This window comes from Nuphar pumila, chromosome 7 (assembly GCF_984573655.1).
Source record: "Nuphar pumila chromosome 7, dmNupPumi1.hap1.1, whole genome shotgun sequence".
NCBI classification, from domain to species: Eukaryota; Viridiplantae; Streptophyta; class Magnoliopsida; order Nymphaeales; family Nymphaeaceae; genus Nuphar; species Nuphar pumila.
Window position 1 is genome coordinate 40,859,967 of NC_143255.1, and position 18,853 is coordinate 40,878,819.

At 35.8% G+C, this 18,853-nt stretch overlaps 1 protein-coding gene across 1 annotated transcript in view; it reads right to left on the reverse strand.

Moving 5' to 3' along the window:
• Nucleotides 1–8,608: 8,608 nt before the first annotated feature.
• LOC149832030 (uncharacterized) overlaps nucleotides 8,609–18,853 on the reverse strand; it is a 28,594-nt gene continuing 18,349 nt past the window's right edge. The window contains exons 4-8 of the mRNA XM_090012334.1: nucleotides 18,305–18,351; nucleotides 10,439–10,526; nucleotides 9,224–9,357; nucleotides 9,025–9,123; nucleotides 8,609–8,908 (exon numbers count right to left, since the gene is read on the reverse strand). Of these exons, the coding sequence (XP_089868460.1) occupies nucleotides 8,825–8,908; nucleotides 9,025–9,123; nucleotides 9,224–9,357; nucleotides 10,439–10,526; nucleotides 18,305–18,351 (452 nt within the window). The 3' untranslated portion in view covers nucleotides 8,609–8,824. The remainder of the gene's footprint in view (nucleotides 8,909–9,024; nucleotides 9,124–9,223; nucleotides 9,358–10,438; nucleotides 10,527–18,304; nucleotides 18,352–18,853) is intronic.

The window sequence follows — 18,853 nt, forward strand, 5'->3', positions numbered from 1 at the left end:
GAAAAAAAATATATATATAATTTGTATTGTGTGCTGCCCGTTGTAGATTCCAGATGTTTACCTGCTTATGATTAACATGTTTTGAGTGATTGATATTCAAAGGCAATGTTACTACATGGGTATTTTGTGAATATGTACCAATCTGAATTGTTGGGTCATGCTGCATATATATAGTTAAACAAGTAGTCACATGTGTAAAAAGACTTATGAATGAAGGCTTACATGTGATGTGAGTATGTGAATTAAAAACATGCATTCGATATGAGTGAATGCATTAAATGAAAACATGCACTTGATATAGTTGCATATGAATTAAGTAAATACATGTTAATGAATATTTTTATTGCATACACATGATAAAGGTTTACATATATGGATGTGCATTTAGAAAGCATGTGGTTTATTTCCTATATGACATGTTGGATATGAATGCATGCCTGTTAACATGTTATGACAAAGTTTGTTTTGGTAGAGGTGCATAAATGATATGAATGTGTGCTGCTCTGAAATTCAATTTCTAGATCCGGGTTATGTTCATGTGTGTGGATGTTAACATATGTTATGAACGAACAGTTTCATGTGCCTACATTTATGGAACATGTTTAATTATTGTGCATTTATGAATTGGTTTCAAGTGCATGTGCATACATGAAATCGATGTGTGTTTGACATGTACAATCTTGCATAAATGTTCTCATGTACTTATGAATTATGAATGAATGCATGTGTGTTAAGTGATTTCATGAAAGTAATTTCACATGGAAGGTGAATACATGCATATGACTGTGGTAGCTCATGCACATTGTTAAATTGGTATGAATGAATGTGCATTTGAAATCATGTTGGTATTGTTGCATAAATTGCTTATTGTTATGATTTTTGCATATGGTGCATCGATGATCGAAATGAATCATCGTAGGCCTGGAGAGCCTTGAGCTTTTGTTTGCTCTTTATTTATTTTTAGTTGCATCGCAAAAATCACATTCATTTTTATTTCACTATATTGCATTGTTCTATGTGTTTCCACGGGCGGGAGTCCCGTGATGGTTCTCGTAAGGGTAAATGTGAACTTTTGCCTTTACTCTTTCATGCTGAATTGCAAAACTCAATAATTGACTTTTAATAAAAAGATAATGAATAAGCACAGTGTAATATACGTTCTGCGATCTCTCATCGAAAGAATGAGAATCTTAGAGATTCAGTTTTGAGGGACCATGAGGATAGAAAAAAAGCTTTGTGTGCACTAATGTTTACCTCTGAACCCGATATTGAGGTTCTTTCTCCTAGCCATGGTTTTAGGGAGAGTCTGACACTCTACCTGGAGGTGGTGTGTTCGACACAGTTGTTGTTTTGGTATACCAAGGAAGTGGTACTTGTGGGCGTTGAGTGTCCCTAGTATCCTCTACATTAAATGTTAAGCTCTAATATTCCGAAGGTGATTCAGTTGAGGGTTAAGTTTGGAACCCAATAGTAAAATACAAATTGTGTGTTAAGCTACCCTGAAAACCTAATTTGACCTCGGAGATTTTACTCGTTAGGTGTATCTGCGGGCAACGGTAATTAAAAAGAGAAACTTAAATTGTATGCATTTAATTGGGCTTGCATATGGAAAAGAAAAACTTTAATGAAAGATAATAAAGTGTTTATGCATCGCACATGATTCATGCATAATCCTGCAAAACATTAGAACATGCATATCTTACCCGTTTTCCTTAATTATTACATGCGGGTGGATGTTTGATCTTTAATTTATAATGCATGTTAAATATCCTGTTTACTTAAATTGTGATTTCTGTTATTGATTAATGTTCGTTCATGCTTAATAATTGTTTCATGTTGCATGAATGTTTAATTAAATTATGTAAATATCATAATTACATTCCTCTGAACTATTGCATAAAATCGTATTTGTGTTCTTTAGCTCACTTGTTTCATTAGAAGTACATGTGCTCAGGATTTTGGTTCTGACACCCTACTTCTATGGTTTTTCGCAACCGCAGGTATCAGTGAAGCGACTGGATTCTGAAGGAGTCACGTGAGTCACACACTTGTTAGACAGATCACAGATGGACAGTGTGGCTCAATCTTCTTTTATTTCCTTTTCGTTTCATTTAGTTGTTATTGCACTCTGAATTTCATTTATGCAATTATCTCGAGACTTATCACTTATTATTTCAATAAAGGTTTAGTTTGGTATGGATGATAATTGTAAGCTTTATTGTGGTTGGTTGTATATCCAATTGGAAGTCAAACCGTAAAGGCCCCAGGTTTATAGAAAGATTTTTACAATGGTTAAAAAAGAAACTGCATTTTTCAAAGGGTATAAGTTGGGGTCGTTACAGGTTTAGTATCAGAGTCACTACAATATCTTACACTTTTATCATCTTTTTAGCATTAAGTTTTTAAATTTTGGTAAGTGAGTTTTGTCCTGAAGTGACAGTAAGTCGTGCCTAAGGCTATTTAATATTTTTATTTAAAGCATACGAACTCTTCATGATTGATTGCATTCATAGTTTAAATTTTCATTTGGTGTAAATTTAAAAGTCTTAGTGTGATTGCATGAAAATAATTTGTCTGGGATCAATCCTAAGGGGGTAGGGATGTAATATCATGTATTTTTGTACTTAGTCATTTCATGAGATTTTCAAAAAAATGGCTAAGTTTGAGAGAAAAATCATTTGAGGCTCAATTTTTAGACCGATGTCTTTGAGTCTGGGCTTGGCCCAGGTTCCATCAACAAGGTCGTAACGAGTCAATCGAAGCGAGATAAAGAGTTTTATTTTTTACCTTTAAATTCAAGCAAAATTCAGGTTATCTTCATGCAAAATTCAGAATTTGGTATTTGTGTAATATATCGTTGGATGCGCCTCAGAATTCTGAGTGCAACAATATTTCACTTTTTTGAATTTGAGTCCTGATTTGCTCAGAAACCATGTTTTCTTAAAATTGAGCAGTTTGTCGAAATGGATTCAGAGTTGAATCGGATTGGATCCAAGGCCTACGATCCAAACTAATATGGATTTGGGTCTTATTTAAGTCCTACTTAAATCTGGATTTGATCCAGATCTTGATCCATTTTTATTTTGGTTATGGGTTTGGATTTTAGATCCGAATCCAAATTCAAGTCCAATGTTTTTCAGCTTTAAATTCAATATAAAGCCTTAATTTAGAGTTTAATAAGGTTGATTGAGATAGCTAGTTATGAATCTATAGATTTCGCTTTCTGTTGTAGAACGATTAGAGAATCAGATCTTTGTTGATCTTAGATCTTGATGTGTGGTTATGCTTGGGTCTTTTGAGGAAAGATGGGGTTATTCTAAGAATGACACCTTAAGCAAAGTCATGACAGCTAGCCGCACAAGGCCTCGAGATATGGGAATAAGTTAAGGTTATTTCAGACAAAGAGTCTGTTAGAAATAGTAAGGACAACAAACAATAACCTGATTATGATAAAATACAGAGATCCCATTCAAGAAACAAAAGTGTGTGAAGAAAATTATGCATATATTTTGTTCAACTGAAACCTTTCTTAAGAACTCATTATGAGTTGTCTTGATTACTCTAAAAGCATACGTGTTTGGGATCATACACATGTTGCGCATCTTTGTCAATACTGATTAACTCAGACTGCGATCTCTTCAGAGCACCATTCAGCAAAATTTTGCAAACAAAATTCTTTTAAGATGGGTAAGATGTAAAACCCATGAAATTTTAAAAAAAATTAGACCCAGGTTGGACCCGAACCCAGACCCACCAACCCGTTAGGGTTAAAAACCACAGGGCGAGGGTTTCTTTTAAACCCTCTCCCCCGCGCCACAGTTGTGCCACTTTCCCCTCTCGTCGAACAGGGAAACCCACGAAGGGTTTCCCGATTTACACCCCTTGTGCCTTTAATAGCACGCAAGGGTGAGGGAGGAGCCCTCATCCGTGCGCTCTTCCTCCTCCTCCTTCTCTCGTCTTTTTCTCCCTGTGTGTGGCAACATCGGTGATGCCAGCCGACGACGTTGGCCCCTTCCAGGTATGCCCTCCTTTTTCCTCTTCTTCTTCTTCTTCTTCTTCTTCTTCTTCTTCTTCTTCTTCTTCTTCTTCTTCTTCTTCTTGCTGTCGGAGGGCTGACAGGAGGCTGGTGATCCCTGTCGTGCCTTCCCCTTTCTTTTGCGTTTTCGGGGAGGCCGACGACCCCCTACCTCTCTCTCTCTCTCTCTCTCTCTCTCTCTCTCTCTCTCTCTCTCTCTCTCTCTCTCTCTCTCTCTCTCATTTTGGTTCGTCGAAAGGCCGGTAGGGGGGTGGCGGGCCCCTGCCACGCTCTCCCCCTCTCTGCCATGCTCTCCCTTCCCCTGGAACTCCTGTATGGCAGGGGCCTCAACCCCTCCCACTGGGGTTCCTTTATGTAGGCAGGGTGAGGCCCTGCCTCCTCATTCAGGCAGAGGCCTTGGTCGTGCCATTCGCGCACTCTGGTAGGCAGAGTCAGGCTCTACCCCTTCCCCATCTGATAGGGGACCTGCCTCTATTGATTTTCCAACAGCGGCTTCGCCCCTGCCTCTTGAGTCTCTTTCTAGCAAGGGTTTCCCCCCTTGCTGCTTGAGATTCACGATGGGCAGGGTGAAGCCCTGCCTCACCTTGGTCAGGAAGGGGCTTTTGCCCTGCCACTCATCTCCTGGCAAGGTTGACAGGGGTCAAGCCTCTGTCGTCTGTGCTTGTCTCGATGGGTCGGCAGGATCAAGGTCTGTTGCCCCCTGTTCCCCCTTGACCGGTCGGTAGGGGTGATGCCCCTGTCACTGTTGCCACCTTCTTACTTGTGGTAGCTCGACAGGAATCGAGTCCTTCCCGCCTTCTGCAAGACGGTAGGGGGGCGAGCTCTGTCGTTCTTCTCCACCCTCTGTAGTTTCTACAGGTCGGCAGCGGCAAAGCCCCTGCCTCTGCCTCTCTTAATGAAAGTCAGGTTGGCTCAGGCTCGCAAATGAGTCCACCTGCCCCTCCAGTTTCCTTTCAAATGGTTAATTGATTACCTTTTTTGCAGCTGGCGAAATAGAGCACACTTGCCCCCGCAATAGTTTTGAGGTACGAGTTCTTTCTTTTGAATCATGTGAGAAATTGAATACCGATTCAATTTTCATATAATATTTAGTGCAAATCCATAGTTAGAGAGTGAATCTATGTGTTCACTCTAGATTACATGAATGAGGATCTATAGATCCTCTTTTATATGAATGTTTTTTGTTCTTTTCATATAAAAATTTTCCGTGTATGGGTATCCCTCTTAATCCAGTGGTAAGGGTTTAGCTTAAATTAGATTAGCATGGGTTTAAGAGCAAAGTGGACATCTATGAATCTGACTACAGATTTACAGCTTTTCAATTCTTTTCACCATGGTTGTTTCATGTTGGCCCATGCAAATTCTTGAGGATTTGTGATAACTAGGGCATCAAAGGAAAACATGGTTACTTTTAAATTGGTCTTTTCCTGCATAGTCATGCTACTTTCTGCTTGCCTAAAACAGTGTGTTGTTGGTATTGATTCAATGGATCACACTTGAGGTGATTTGAACATTACTTCACACTATCATGCAAATTTGGCAGGTGACATTGGCATAGTTCTGGGTGTTGCCATATCCACCACTTTTCTAGCCATAGTTGTAGTTGTTGTAGTTGAAGTTCCCATACCCAATATTATAATTCTTGGTAATGCTATTGTTGGTGAATATATGTAAAATTTCTGATTCCAGTGGTATTAGGGAAACCATAACCCCTTTCATTATAGTTATTATTCTCTCATCTTCTGCGGCCCTGATTTTCCCCATAGTTATTGTTGGTGAACAAAACTTCGAGAGGCTTCCATGCAGTGCGGTTTTCTTGGCAAAACCTGGCATCATAGTTGGCTAGGAGAGGTCTTAGTTTCGAAAAGCTAGAAGATTCAACCCTATTGATAAGTTTACAACAAAATTCTTGTTGTCTTCGCGCAATTCATGAAGGGCATAGTACACTTTATTATGCTCATTCACGGGTTGTCCCACCATAGTTAAGCACATTCCATAAATTTTTTGTTGGGGAAAGGTCAACTACTCGTGAAAAGATGTTTTTGAATCATGTAAAAATATCCAGCCAACCAAGACCTTGATCACGAACTACGCATTGTTTCATATGCTGGATTAGGGTCCATGCACACTTCTTTAGAGCTATTCTTCTTAAGTTCCTCACAATTCTTCACATGTAGTGACATGGGGTGCAAATTTCTTTAGAAAAAAAATACACATATCATTTGTATTGTGTGTTGCTCGTTGTAGATTCCAGATTTTTACCTACTTATGATTAACATGTTTTGTGTGATCGATATTCTAAGGCAATGTTACTACATGGGTATTTTATGAATATGTATCAATCTGAATTGTTGGGTCATGCTACATATATATAGTTATACAAGTAGTCACATGTGTAAAAAGACTTATGAATGAAGACTTGTATGTGATGTGAGTATGTGAATTAAAAACATGCATTCGATATGAGTGAATGCATTAAATGAAAACATGCACTTGATATAGTTGCATATGAATTAAGTAAATACATGCTAATTAATATTTTTGTTTCATACGCATGATAAAGGTTTGCATATATGGATGTGCATGGATATGAATGCATGCCTATTAACATGTTATGGCAAAGTTTATTTTGATATAGGTGCATACATGATATGAATGTGTGTTGCTCTGAAATTCAATTTCAATATCCGGGTTATGTTCATGTGTGTATATGTTAACATATGTTGTGAATGAACAGTTTCATGTGCCTACATTTATGGAACATATTTAATTATCGTGCATTTATGAATTGGTTTTAAGTGCATGTGCATACATGAAATCGATGTGTGTTTGGCATGTACAATCCTGCATAAATGTTCTCATGTACTTATGAATCATGAATGAATGCATGTGTGTTAAGTGATTTCATGAAAGTAATTTCACATGGAAGGTGAACACATACATATGACTGTGGTAGCTCATGCACATTGTTAAATTGGTATAAATGAATGTGCATTTGAAATCATGTTAGTATCGTTGCATAAATTGCTTATTGTTATGATTTTTGTATATGGTGCATCGATAATCGAAATGAATCATTGTAGGCCTGGAGAGCCTTGAGCTTTGGTTTGCTCTTTGTTTACTTTTAATTGCATCGCAAAAATCACATTCATTTTGATTTCACTATATTGCATTGTTTTATGTGCTTCTACGGGCGGGAGTCCCGTGATGGTTCTCGCAGGGGTAGATACAAACTTTTGCCTTTGTTTTTGCATGCTGAATTGCAAAACTCAATAATTGGCTTTTAATAAAAAGATAATGAATAAGAATAGTGTAATATATGTTTTAGGATCTCCCATCGAAAGAATGAGAATCTTAGAGATTCAGTTTTGGGGAACCACGAGGATATAAAAAAAGACTCTATGTGCACTAATGTTTACGCCTGAACCCGATATTGAGGTTCTTTCTCCTGACCACGGTTTTAGGGAGAGTTCGTCACTTTACATGGGGGTGATGTGTTCGACACAGTTGTTGTTTTGGTATACCAAGAAAGTGACACTTGTGGACGTGGAGTGTCCTTAGTGTCTCCGACATTAGATGTGGAGGTATAATGTTCCGAAGGTGATTCGGTCGAGGATTAAGTTTAAAACTCTATAATAAAATACAAATTGTGTGTTAAGCTACCCTGAGACTCTAACTTGACCTCAAGGATTTTACCAGTTTGGTGTATTCGTGGGCAACGGTAATTAAAAAGAAAAACTTAAATTGTATGCATTTAATAAGGCATGCATATGGAAAAGAAAAAATTTAATGAAAGATAATAAAGTGTTCATGCATCGCACATGATTCATGCATAATCCTGCAAAGCATTAGAACATGCATATCTTACATGTTTTTCTTAATTGTTACATGTTGGTGGATGCTTGATATTTAATTTCTAATGCATGTTAAATGTCAGGTTTACTTAAATTGTGATCCATGTTATTGATTAATGTTATTTCATACTTAATAATTATTTCTTGTTGCATGAATGTTTAATTGAATTATGTAAATATCATAATTACATTCTTCAGAACTATTGGATAAAATCGTTATCATGTTATTTAGCGCACTTGTTTTATTAGAAGTACATATGCTTAGGATTTTGGTTCTGACACTCTACTTCTATAATTTTTCGCAGCCAAAGATGATGAGTGAAGCGACTGGCTTCTGGAGGAGTCACGGAGGTCACACACTTGCTAGATAGATTACAGATGGACAGTGTGGCTCAATCTTCTTTTATTTTCTTTTTGTTTCATTTAGTTGTTATTGCACTCTAAATTTCATTTATACAATTGTCTCGAGACTTATCACTTATTATTTCAATAAAGGTTTGGTTTGGTATTGATGATAATTGTAAGCTCTATTGTGGTAATATCCAATTGAGAGTGAAACTGTAAAGGCTTCAGGTTTCTTAGAAGATTTTCGTAATGGTTTAAAAAAATCTGCATTTTTCAAAAGGTATGAGTTGGGGTCGTTGCATGAAGAATCAAACTTAATCTGTAATCATATCCACAAAAGAACCAAAAAGAGACTGGCAGCAATTCATGTCAGTTCTTAAAAATTGTTCAATGTTTTCTCCTCTTATTGAGTAAATGAATCAAATACAAACACAGATACTCATACATTCATTTAACTAGATTCCACACTATATGAGAGACCCTGGTAGTTCAATTGATCAGACAGTATCTCTCTTTGAGTGCCCGAGATCATACTTGAGTTGTGTTACATGTGTACAGACGAGACCTTTTCTAAACACACTCATAAATATCACTTGCTTACTGGTTTCTTGGGGTACTCCCTTGCACCAAATATGGTAGATCCGATTCTGACATTTGTACTGCCCATTTCAATCTGCACAGAGCAATGCAAACATCATCAGCTGATGTGTGATTAGCATATGAATAAGTTTGTGCATTTAAACTCTGATTGGTCCAGCATGAATCTTCGGACAATTAAATTTTCATTACCGCTTGCTCAAAGTCTCCGGACATGCCCATTGACAATTCACAATGCTCCTCTGCAATTCCAAGTGCCTTGCAGACCTCACTCCTGCAGTTAGCCAAAGCCTGCACCCCACAATGCATAGAAAATAGAGCATGATAAGAAACAGTTGCCAGCAAAGAAATCAATAACCAGAATTTTGTAATGAATATCATAAATCATCACCCTAAAATTTTCTGGGGTCGATGAGTAGTCAAGCATCCCAATTGTCATTAGACCAGAGAATTCAAGGTTTGGACAGCCAAGCTTAACATGCTTCGCTAGTTCAACACAGCCTGAAGGATCAACACCAGATTTTGCTGCACAGGTAAAATACCAATTACAAACTTTCAACCAAATATAAGTAGAAATTAGACTCTCCCACAAATCTTACTATCATTCTAGAAAACGCACTGTGTAAACAGCTAACCAGATGACATTTTTAATATAAAAAATCAATCATGCACCAACAAATCACATCCTAAATTAGCTTTGATTCTTTAATAGTGGCGTGATTAGGACAGCCAACTGCAGATATCCAGCCACATATGAACCAAAGTTGCCATAATAGGAAGTGGAAGTGGGAAACGATACGGGAAGCGGAAGCCAGAAGTGAGTCGTTTTAAAATTATAGGAAGCGAGAAGCAAAGTATCAATTTCAAAGTGAAACAAGAATAAAAAAGGAAGCAATATGAGAACTGAATAGGGATTGAACCAGAAGCAAATAAAAACTAAAATAAAATTGATTATTCTTATATTTCATGATTTTTCAGTAAAAGAATTAAATTTTCGTTAAAATCTAACAATGGTTATCAATTTAGAGAAAGCAAATGGGAAGTGAATGGAAGTGTGAGAGGAAGCACATGGAAAACAGGAAAAGAAACATGAGAAAAGCATATAGCAAGCATGGACAATGAGTGTCAGAAACATAAAAGAAGCTTGAGGGAATCAAGATTCTCATGAAGTTTCGAAAGTGAGAAGTATCATGCTTCCGAAACGAGTTTCTGGGAAGCGCGCTTCCCAACTACCCAAGAAGCTTCTGGTAACTCTGATATGAACACAGAGATGAGATTTTCCCATTCTTGTTTTATTTTGAAAAATCAACCTTGATGACATGAAATAGAAGCTGATAGATCAGTCATGAGAGAAGGAAAAACAAATGGGGCTCAAAGGAAAAAGAAAATACCAAACGTGGATACATGATATAATAACACAGTTTCCAAACATGTTGCATATTGATGTAGTAATGATGTAATACCTCAACCAATGGTTGAATTTTATGGACAAGCTTAGTCTAGTGATGTTCTCATGTATTCTTGGAAACATGAAATTGAAGAGCTGATATCTACAAAAGAAATTGAAGTAGCAAAGTTGCATTAAAGAAATAAGATCGTTTCTCACATTCTTCACCACTCGTGTTGACTTGGACCAAAACCTTTAAAGGATTCCTTCCCAAGTTTCCAACTGCACGATCTAGATGATTTGCAATCTGGGAACCCAAACAAAAGGGAAAAAATACTGTATAAGTAGGAAAGAAACATAATAAAGCAATGAAAGGTATTTATAGATGGGTAGGCCAGCTCCAAATTACAGACTTTCAATATAAAGAAAACATAAGGATGTGATTGGCATCCCCCAGTCAGATAACTAGACACAAAAATTACAAGATAAATGAAAAAAGGAGAGCTGTATGACATTTTTCCACAAACAGAAGCAAGAAACTCCTTGAAAGACACCATTAATGTCTATCAAGTCTCAACATGCTTGTGACCATGAACACTACAAGAACTAGAACATAATGCATCTTTTAAATTTTGGTCTTTGGGGAACGATGAAGACAGCACATATCTTGGTAAGAGCAATAGCCTTAATAAATGAGAGGATGGAGAGGGATCTTATCAAAATCATATAAACAAACATATCATTCACATCTCATACAACCTATGTCACAGGGACTCTTCAACTAGGTGCCGCACCCGCGTCGCACCCGATGCGGTCAACTTGACCCTGGGTGAAGTCAACGCACCCAGGGTCATTTATGTCCAACTTTTGGACTTTATATATATATATATATATATATATATATATATATATATTGCTGCACCCAAGTTTTTTGAAAGTGCTGCACCCGCACCCGCACCCATGTGACATAGATATAACTCAATTAATATACATTGCCTTACCACAGTTGTTGGTCTGACCACCCAAGATCCTATACAGTCTTTTCACTTCTAAACCATCTGACTATCCAGATCAAGGGTCCCAATCACCGCACTTGACCAGCACCATCCGACCAATTCCAGGCCTTGGAAGGAATCATGGCAGTGTCGAGAGATCTTTTTGGCAATACCACCAATGGCATCTGATGCCACTGCTAGGTCCCCATGGTGGTGGCAACATCCCTTGCTATGCTGCACCACCAATGTCATCTCTTTGCAACCACCATGGACAGAAAAAGAACAGCCAAACATATGGTTTCTTTTAATTTTTATATTTCCACCCCTTCTCAGGAATCAGGTGGCCAAAAGATTGCAGATGGTGTCACCAGGAAAGGACATCAGTATTCATATCATTCCACCCACCCTCTAGGGCCTAGGCCCAAAAATATGCATGATGTTCAAAAACCCATGTTTTCTATTTCAATCCAATTGCTTCCCAGTAATAAAATAGGAGTCTTCTGCTCATGATATTGGTTGGGAAACAATAGATGGCCCTGTCAAATAAGGGTTATATAACTGCTACCATTCCCTCAAGTGTGTGTTTGTGCATCTGCATATAGAGAGAGGGAGGAGGCATGTGTGTGTATGTGCTTGTTGTGCAGCTCCATTGTGATTTCTGATCCTTGACCTCAACTGTTTAGATGGTCTAGATATATACTGACCAGTCATAAGAAAACTACACACACATGTAAAGGTAAACCACCAATGTCTAGCAATAGTAAAGACAAAAATCTGTGGGTGCATCATCTCTGAAGGGGGAAGAAAAGGATGATAATCAACTCTAGCAAATCTTTTGTACAATGCGATGAAGGGTTATTTTCAACCATAAAGAAATTTGTCAATGATTTAATCCTTCAGCTTCAATTACCTAGATGGTCCATGTAGACCTACTCTTGCAAATAGCCATGGAAAAAGTGTTGTAAATGTTAAATTGTATCTCATATATATTTATAGAGAGAGAGAGATGTATATATATATATATATTCTTTGTAATACCCTCTAGGGGTAAATCTGTCTTTTCACATGTAACACGCATATTCACTTGAATATATTTTTTTCTTTTCTTATTTTTCTTTTTCTTTTCTCTTTTCCTTTTTTTTTTTTTTTAATATTGATTGAGGGGTCCACATTATAAACGTTGGACCCCTCCAACGTCTATATAGGAGCCCCTCCTTGGATCCCTTGTAGTCTATAAATAAGGGGTGTTTCCCCATTGTATGTTCATGCTTTTGAGTGCTTACTCTCTCAATAAAAGATAACTTTTTTATGCCTTTGTGCATTTGTACTCCTTTGTGAGTGTTTCATTGTGCCTTTGTGCACTTATTCTCTTTGTGATTCTTGTTAGTTATTCAAGTCATCTTTGAACTTGATATTCTTATAGATATTTTCACATGGTATCAGAGCTGGTTTATGAGAAGTGGAAGTGTATGATATAGTCATCATGATCGGTGCCTCGCACGATTCTTTCCGTTTGATGTACTTCAAGAAATAGCAAAAAGAAGACCCGCTGTGGTAAATGTTCTAATTGTAAATACTCTTTTGTTTCTCATAAAAGCTCCTCAATGGCAGAAAAGGACTCATTTTTTTCTCGAATTCAAACTCAACAGGTCAAACTATCATGTTTGGGCCGGTAATATGGAAGCTCATATCAAGGGAAAAAGGCTTTGGGGCTACATCAAAGGTACAATTTCGAAACCCGAGCAAAAAATTACTATAGTTGAAAAAGGAGAAATAAAAGTTTTTGATAGAGAGGAAAGAGTAAAAGCTTTTGAAAAGTATAACAAAAAACATGAAGAATAAGAGATGAAAAACTACAAAATTCTTTCATTGATTTTTTCTTCGGTTGAAACAAGAATCAATGCCAATATTTTGAAGTTTAAAAAGGCATCTCAAGTTTGAGAATATCTTGAGAGGATGTATACCTCGAGAGATTTATCTCACAAATATTACATCTAAAAAAGGGGTTTGACCCTTCAACAAGGCGAAATGACTATTAGAGAATATTTCGTCGAATTATGATCTATTTGAGATGAGCTTGCTATTCTTGAACCAAAATGGAGTGAAGAAACCATTGAGCTACACCACAAACAATTAGAATAAGATCAATTTTTTAATTTCTTGAATGAGCTTAGACCTGAATTCGAGCAAATGAGATCTTCTTTCACTTCTCCACCTCTTGAAGATGTTCTTACTAAGTAAAGTGGGGAAGAAACTCGAATTAGAATGAGTAAAACAAATCAAAGTGTTCTAGCTATGCCTTCAACCAAAGATGAGAACGAAGGAGCTTATACCATCTCTAGGTCGGGAAATAATTTGAAAACCTATAAGCCTCCTCATTTCAACAAATTTCAAAATCAAAATAAAGAAGTAAGGGAAGAAGGAGGCCAAAATGGAAGATGGAATCAAGGAAGTACGAAAAAATTATTTATCATTTTTGTAAAGAACAGAGACATATTAAGTCGGTTTGTCCAAAGTGAAAGAAAAGGTGGCTATGCCTACCACGTTTCAACTACACAAGGAGGAGAATTCATCTACTTCCAACAATGGAGCATTATCATTAAGTCGAGTCATGGAGGCTCTTCAACCTCTCTTCAAAGGATTCATTTTTGATGTCGTCATATCATCTTCTTCTCCTCCCGGTAAAATTCCTTGGCTTTTAGATTCGGGTGCCTCCTTTCACATGACTCAATATTTTTGCTCTTTCAAAATATACAAAAAATGTTTTACCTTCTTTTGTTTCAACCGCAAATGGCGCTTTTCTTGAAATCAAAGAAGTTGGAAACTTTGAAAAACAAGAGTTTTTTATTTCCAAAGTTATATTTATACCAAAACTAAATTTAAATTTGCTTTCGGTCTCTCAACTCTCGGACTATGGATGTGATGTTAAGTTCTCATCAAATAAATGTTGGGTACAGGATCGTCGGTCCGGTAAGTTGATTTAGGAAGGCTCTAGAAAAGGAGATCTCTACTACGTAGAGTTTCTACAAATTCCAAAACAATCATTTTGTAATCTTGCCCAACATAAAGATATAAATGTTTGGCACAAAAGACTTGGGCATCCTAATGTCATCAAGCTTTCTTATTTACATTTTGTTAAAGATCTTTGTAAAAGTAACTTCACTAGTAATGATTCTATTCTTGGAAAAATGAGAAGGTTGTCTTTTGAACAAAGAACTATATTCACAACCAAACCATTGAACTTGTGCATTCGGATGTATGGGGCTGATACCCGTTATATCTAAAAGAGGATTTGCATATTATGTTATTTTTGTTGATGATTATTCTAGATACTGTTGAATATATTTCCTTAAGCATAAACATGAGGTTTTTGCATCATTTAAAACATCACATGATGATTAAAAATCAATTTAAAGGTAACCTAAAAATTCTTAGGACCGATTTCAAAGGTGAATATCTCTCAAATGAATTTAAAAATTATCTTGAAAACTATAGAATTGTTCATTAAAAATCTTGTCCCAAAGCACCTCAACAAAATGGTCTAGCCAAAAGAAAACATGGGCATATTATTGAAATTACTAGAACTTTGCTTATTTCTCAAAACATTTATAAAAGATTTTGGGCCGAAGCGGCACTTGCATTTGTTTACCTTATAAATCGTTTTTCTTCAAAAAATTTAAATAAAATCTAATCTTTTGAAATTCTATATAAAAAAAAACGACTACAATAGGTTAAGAGTACAATAGGTTAAGAGTCTTTGAATACAAATGTTTTGTTCTTACCGATAAAAATGATAAACTCTCACCAAAGGTTATTCCTCATGCATTTTTTAGATATTCTGAAACTCAAAAAGGTTTTAGGTGTTATGATATTAAAAATGATAAATTATATGTTTATAAGAATGTATTCTTTTTAGAAAATGTTAGTGGTTTTGAAGAAAGTGAACCTCATAAAAAGAATGTGGATTGTTCTTTTTTGTTTGAGTTGTTATCTAGAAATGATGATGTTTCTAGTGATGATGAACTCATATATAATGATCTTAGTGATGATGAAAATATAGAAGAGAATAACAACTCTTCTTATGAATCTATTGATCATCCTATCGAAGAAAGAACATCTAGTGACCCTATCACCTATACACATAGAGATAGAAATACTTTTAGAAGTGTAATTGAGAAATATAGTGAATGTAATGAGCCTAACTCAACAAATAATCTAAATCTTCGAAGAATCAAAAGAGTTAGAAGAATTCCTTCTAGATTTATATCCTATAAATCCTTCTCACCTAAATATAAAGTTTGCCTTAGTGTCATCCATTCATATAAGGAACCTAAAAACTTTGAAGATGCCAAGAAAATTGTTGTATGGAGGGAAGTCATGGATAATAAACTTAGAGCCCTTAAAAAAGCTAAAACTTGGGAATTTCAAGATCTACCTAGTGAAAAGAAAACAATAGGATGTAGATGAGTTTTTAAGGTCAAGACCAAGAGTGATGGATCTCTTGAAAGGTATAAAGCCCGTCTAGTTGCCAAAGAATATAATTAAGAATATGTAATAGACTATAATGAAATTTTTGCCCTCATTGCACGTACGGTTACTGTTAGGTGCCTTATCACTATTGCTTCAATTAAAAAATAGAACATATATCAAATAGATGTCAAAAATGCATTTTTAAATGGCGACCTAAATGAAGAAGTCTATATGGATGCACCTCCAAGAATGGATGTTCCTAAAGGTAAAGTTCTTCGTTTACAGAAAGCTCTTTATGGTTTAAAACAAGCTCCCAAAGCTTGGTATGATTGGTTTAATAACTTAATGATAGAAAATGGATTTACTTCATGTTTTACTGACATTGCCTTGTTTGTCAAGAAATCCAATGCAGGAATCATGATTCTATTAGTATATGTTGATGATATGCTAATTACAGGTGATAATACTAAAGAGATTAAGAGTATAAAGTCTATACTAAAAGATAAATTTGAAATGTCAGACTTGAAATTTCTCACATACTTTTTAGGCATTGAAGTTGCCTACTCTTATAGGGGTTACTTCTTATCTCAAACTAAACTTGCATTTGAGATTATTGACAGGTCAGAAAATATAGATGATAAAGTTTGTGAAATTACTGAAATGGTAGGAAAAAAGTTAAAAATCGATGATGGAGTTCTAAAAGATCTCACTCCTTACAGGCAACTTGTTGGGTATTTAATGTATCTTAGCATCACTAGACCTGATATTTCACATGTCATTCATGTCGCAAGTCAATTCCAGCATGCACCTGCATCAGTTCATATGAGTGCAATTCTCTGAATTATCAAATATATAAAGGGATCTTTGAATAAGGGAGTATTTTTATCTTCGTCTTTTGAGTTAAATTTAATTGCTTATACTGACTCTGATTGGGAAGGTGATCCAAATAACCGTCACTCCACCACAGGTTTTTATGTGTTCTTAGGTGAATCATTAATTTATTGAAGATGTAAGAAGCAACAAAAGGTATCTCTGTTATCTACTGGAGCCGAATACCAAGCCATGGCAATTACAATCATGGAAATTGTTTGGATTCGCCAACTATTGGAGGACATGGGGGTTCATGTTTAAGGGCCCACGAAGCTATGTTGTGATAACAATAGTGCAATCTATATTTCTAAAAATCAAACATTTCATGAGCGCACGAATCATATCGATATAGATTGTCACTATGTTAGAGAAGAATATCTGAAGAAAGTTATAGATCTTCCTTATGTAACACCAGAATATCAACTGTCTGACTTTTTTACTAAGGTGCTCTGTTCTCCTAGATTCAATTTTCTCCTTGGCAAATTTTCAGTCATTATACCATAAGTTTGAGGGGGGTGTTAAATTGTATCTCATATAAAGATACATATACATATATATTTCATATATATGTCTATATATCTATCTATTTATATATATAAATAAATATATTTTTTCTTTGTAATACCCTCTAAGGGTAAATCTGTCTTTTCACATGTAACATGCATATTCACTTGAATATGTTTTTTCCTTTTTTTATTTTTATTTTTCTTTTCTCTTTTCCTTTTTTTTTTGTTTTTTTAATATTGATTGAGGGGTCCACATTACTGACATTGGACCCCTCAAATGTCTATATGGGAGCCCCTCCTTGGATCCCTTGTACTCTATAAATAAGGGGTGTTTCTCCATTGTATGTTCATGCTTTTGAGTGCTTAATCTCTCAATAAAAGATAATTTTTTTATGCCTTTGTGCATTTGTGCTCCTTTGTGAGTGTTTCATTGTGCCTTTGTGCACTTATTCTCTTTGTGATTCTTGTGGATTATTCAAGTCATCTTTGAACTTGATATTCTTGGAGGTATTTTCACGGTAAGTTGTAACATATATACCTCCATATTATGGATACTAGTGGGAGGATCAACAATCTCAAGAAACAGATCCAGTAGTCAAATCTAAGGTCTAGAAAATGTTAGATAAAATAATGCTGGTTAATGCTTATAAATCAGAAACATTGAACTTCGTGATAGGAACCACATGGGGGGTTTAAGGTCTCAATGGGGCTTGCTCTTGGAGCCACTTTTGCCAACCTGAATAGACATGATAACATATGTATGTATTATGTAATAACAATCAACTTTTTCTATGTTGCCAGAAACTATATCACTACACTATCATTTCTTGGGGTTGTAGATTCTTCTACATGGTTGCTTCCATTTCCGTTAACTTCCAAAGCAAGCATATGAAAACATGGAACAAAGGACATAAACTTTATTTTCAGAATATAACATCAGCTCAGACATGCCTTTTCTAAAGATGGGATCAAAACTCCAATACCCTTTTTGAGAAGATGTGTATTGAATAAAAGCACATTTGATGACCCTAACATGTAGCTTATGTTGACATAAACCAAACAGAAAAACATAAACAAACACATTCAAAAGCTTTGGCTGGTACATGTTAAGATATGATGAGGGACTTCCAAACAAGAACATCAAAAAGGCATATTAGTGACAAAAGGCACTAGAAGAGAAAATAAACAAATAAAATCTACATTACATGTCAAACCCAGAGCCAGCAAAGAGAGTAAATAAGTACCTTCTCATCATCCACACTTTCAACCATTTCAAGATTAGGGACAGAAGCTGCATAAAGGATTATATATGATGAGCTAAATTCAAACATCATTCAAGCATGAAAGATATGCATCAGATCGGCTTCTTCAAGCCTAATGGTTAATGTGATAATCAAACATTGATTAAAGGGTTCAAATACCAACAAGAAAAAGCATGATATATCAAATGATGTAATTTTAACAAACAGAAAAAAAAATGAAGAGGCATTATGCAAAAACCTGGCAATAAGGACTGAAAAATGCATTTATGAGTCGGACATGATTGTGCAAATGTGTTAACAGATGCAATGAAAGATATCCCCAGGCCATAGTCACTGATATCTGAAAATATTGTGATATTATCGATATTTCAAGGTCAGCCAATATTGAAATTTTAAAAATATCGGCAGAACCGAAAATATTGTGATATTTTCCCAAGATATTCCCGAGATTCTAAAAAACATCTTTTTTATATATTTCAAGTATTTTTTGTTTCTTTTGTCTTTCAAAAACTGTTCTAATTGTTTGTGTAT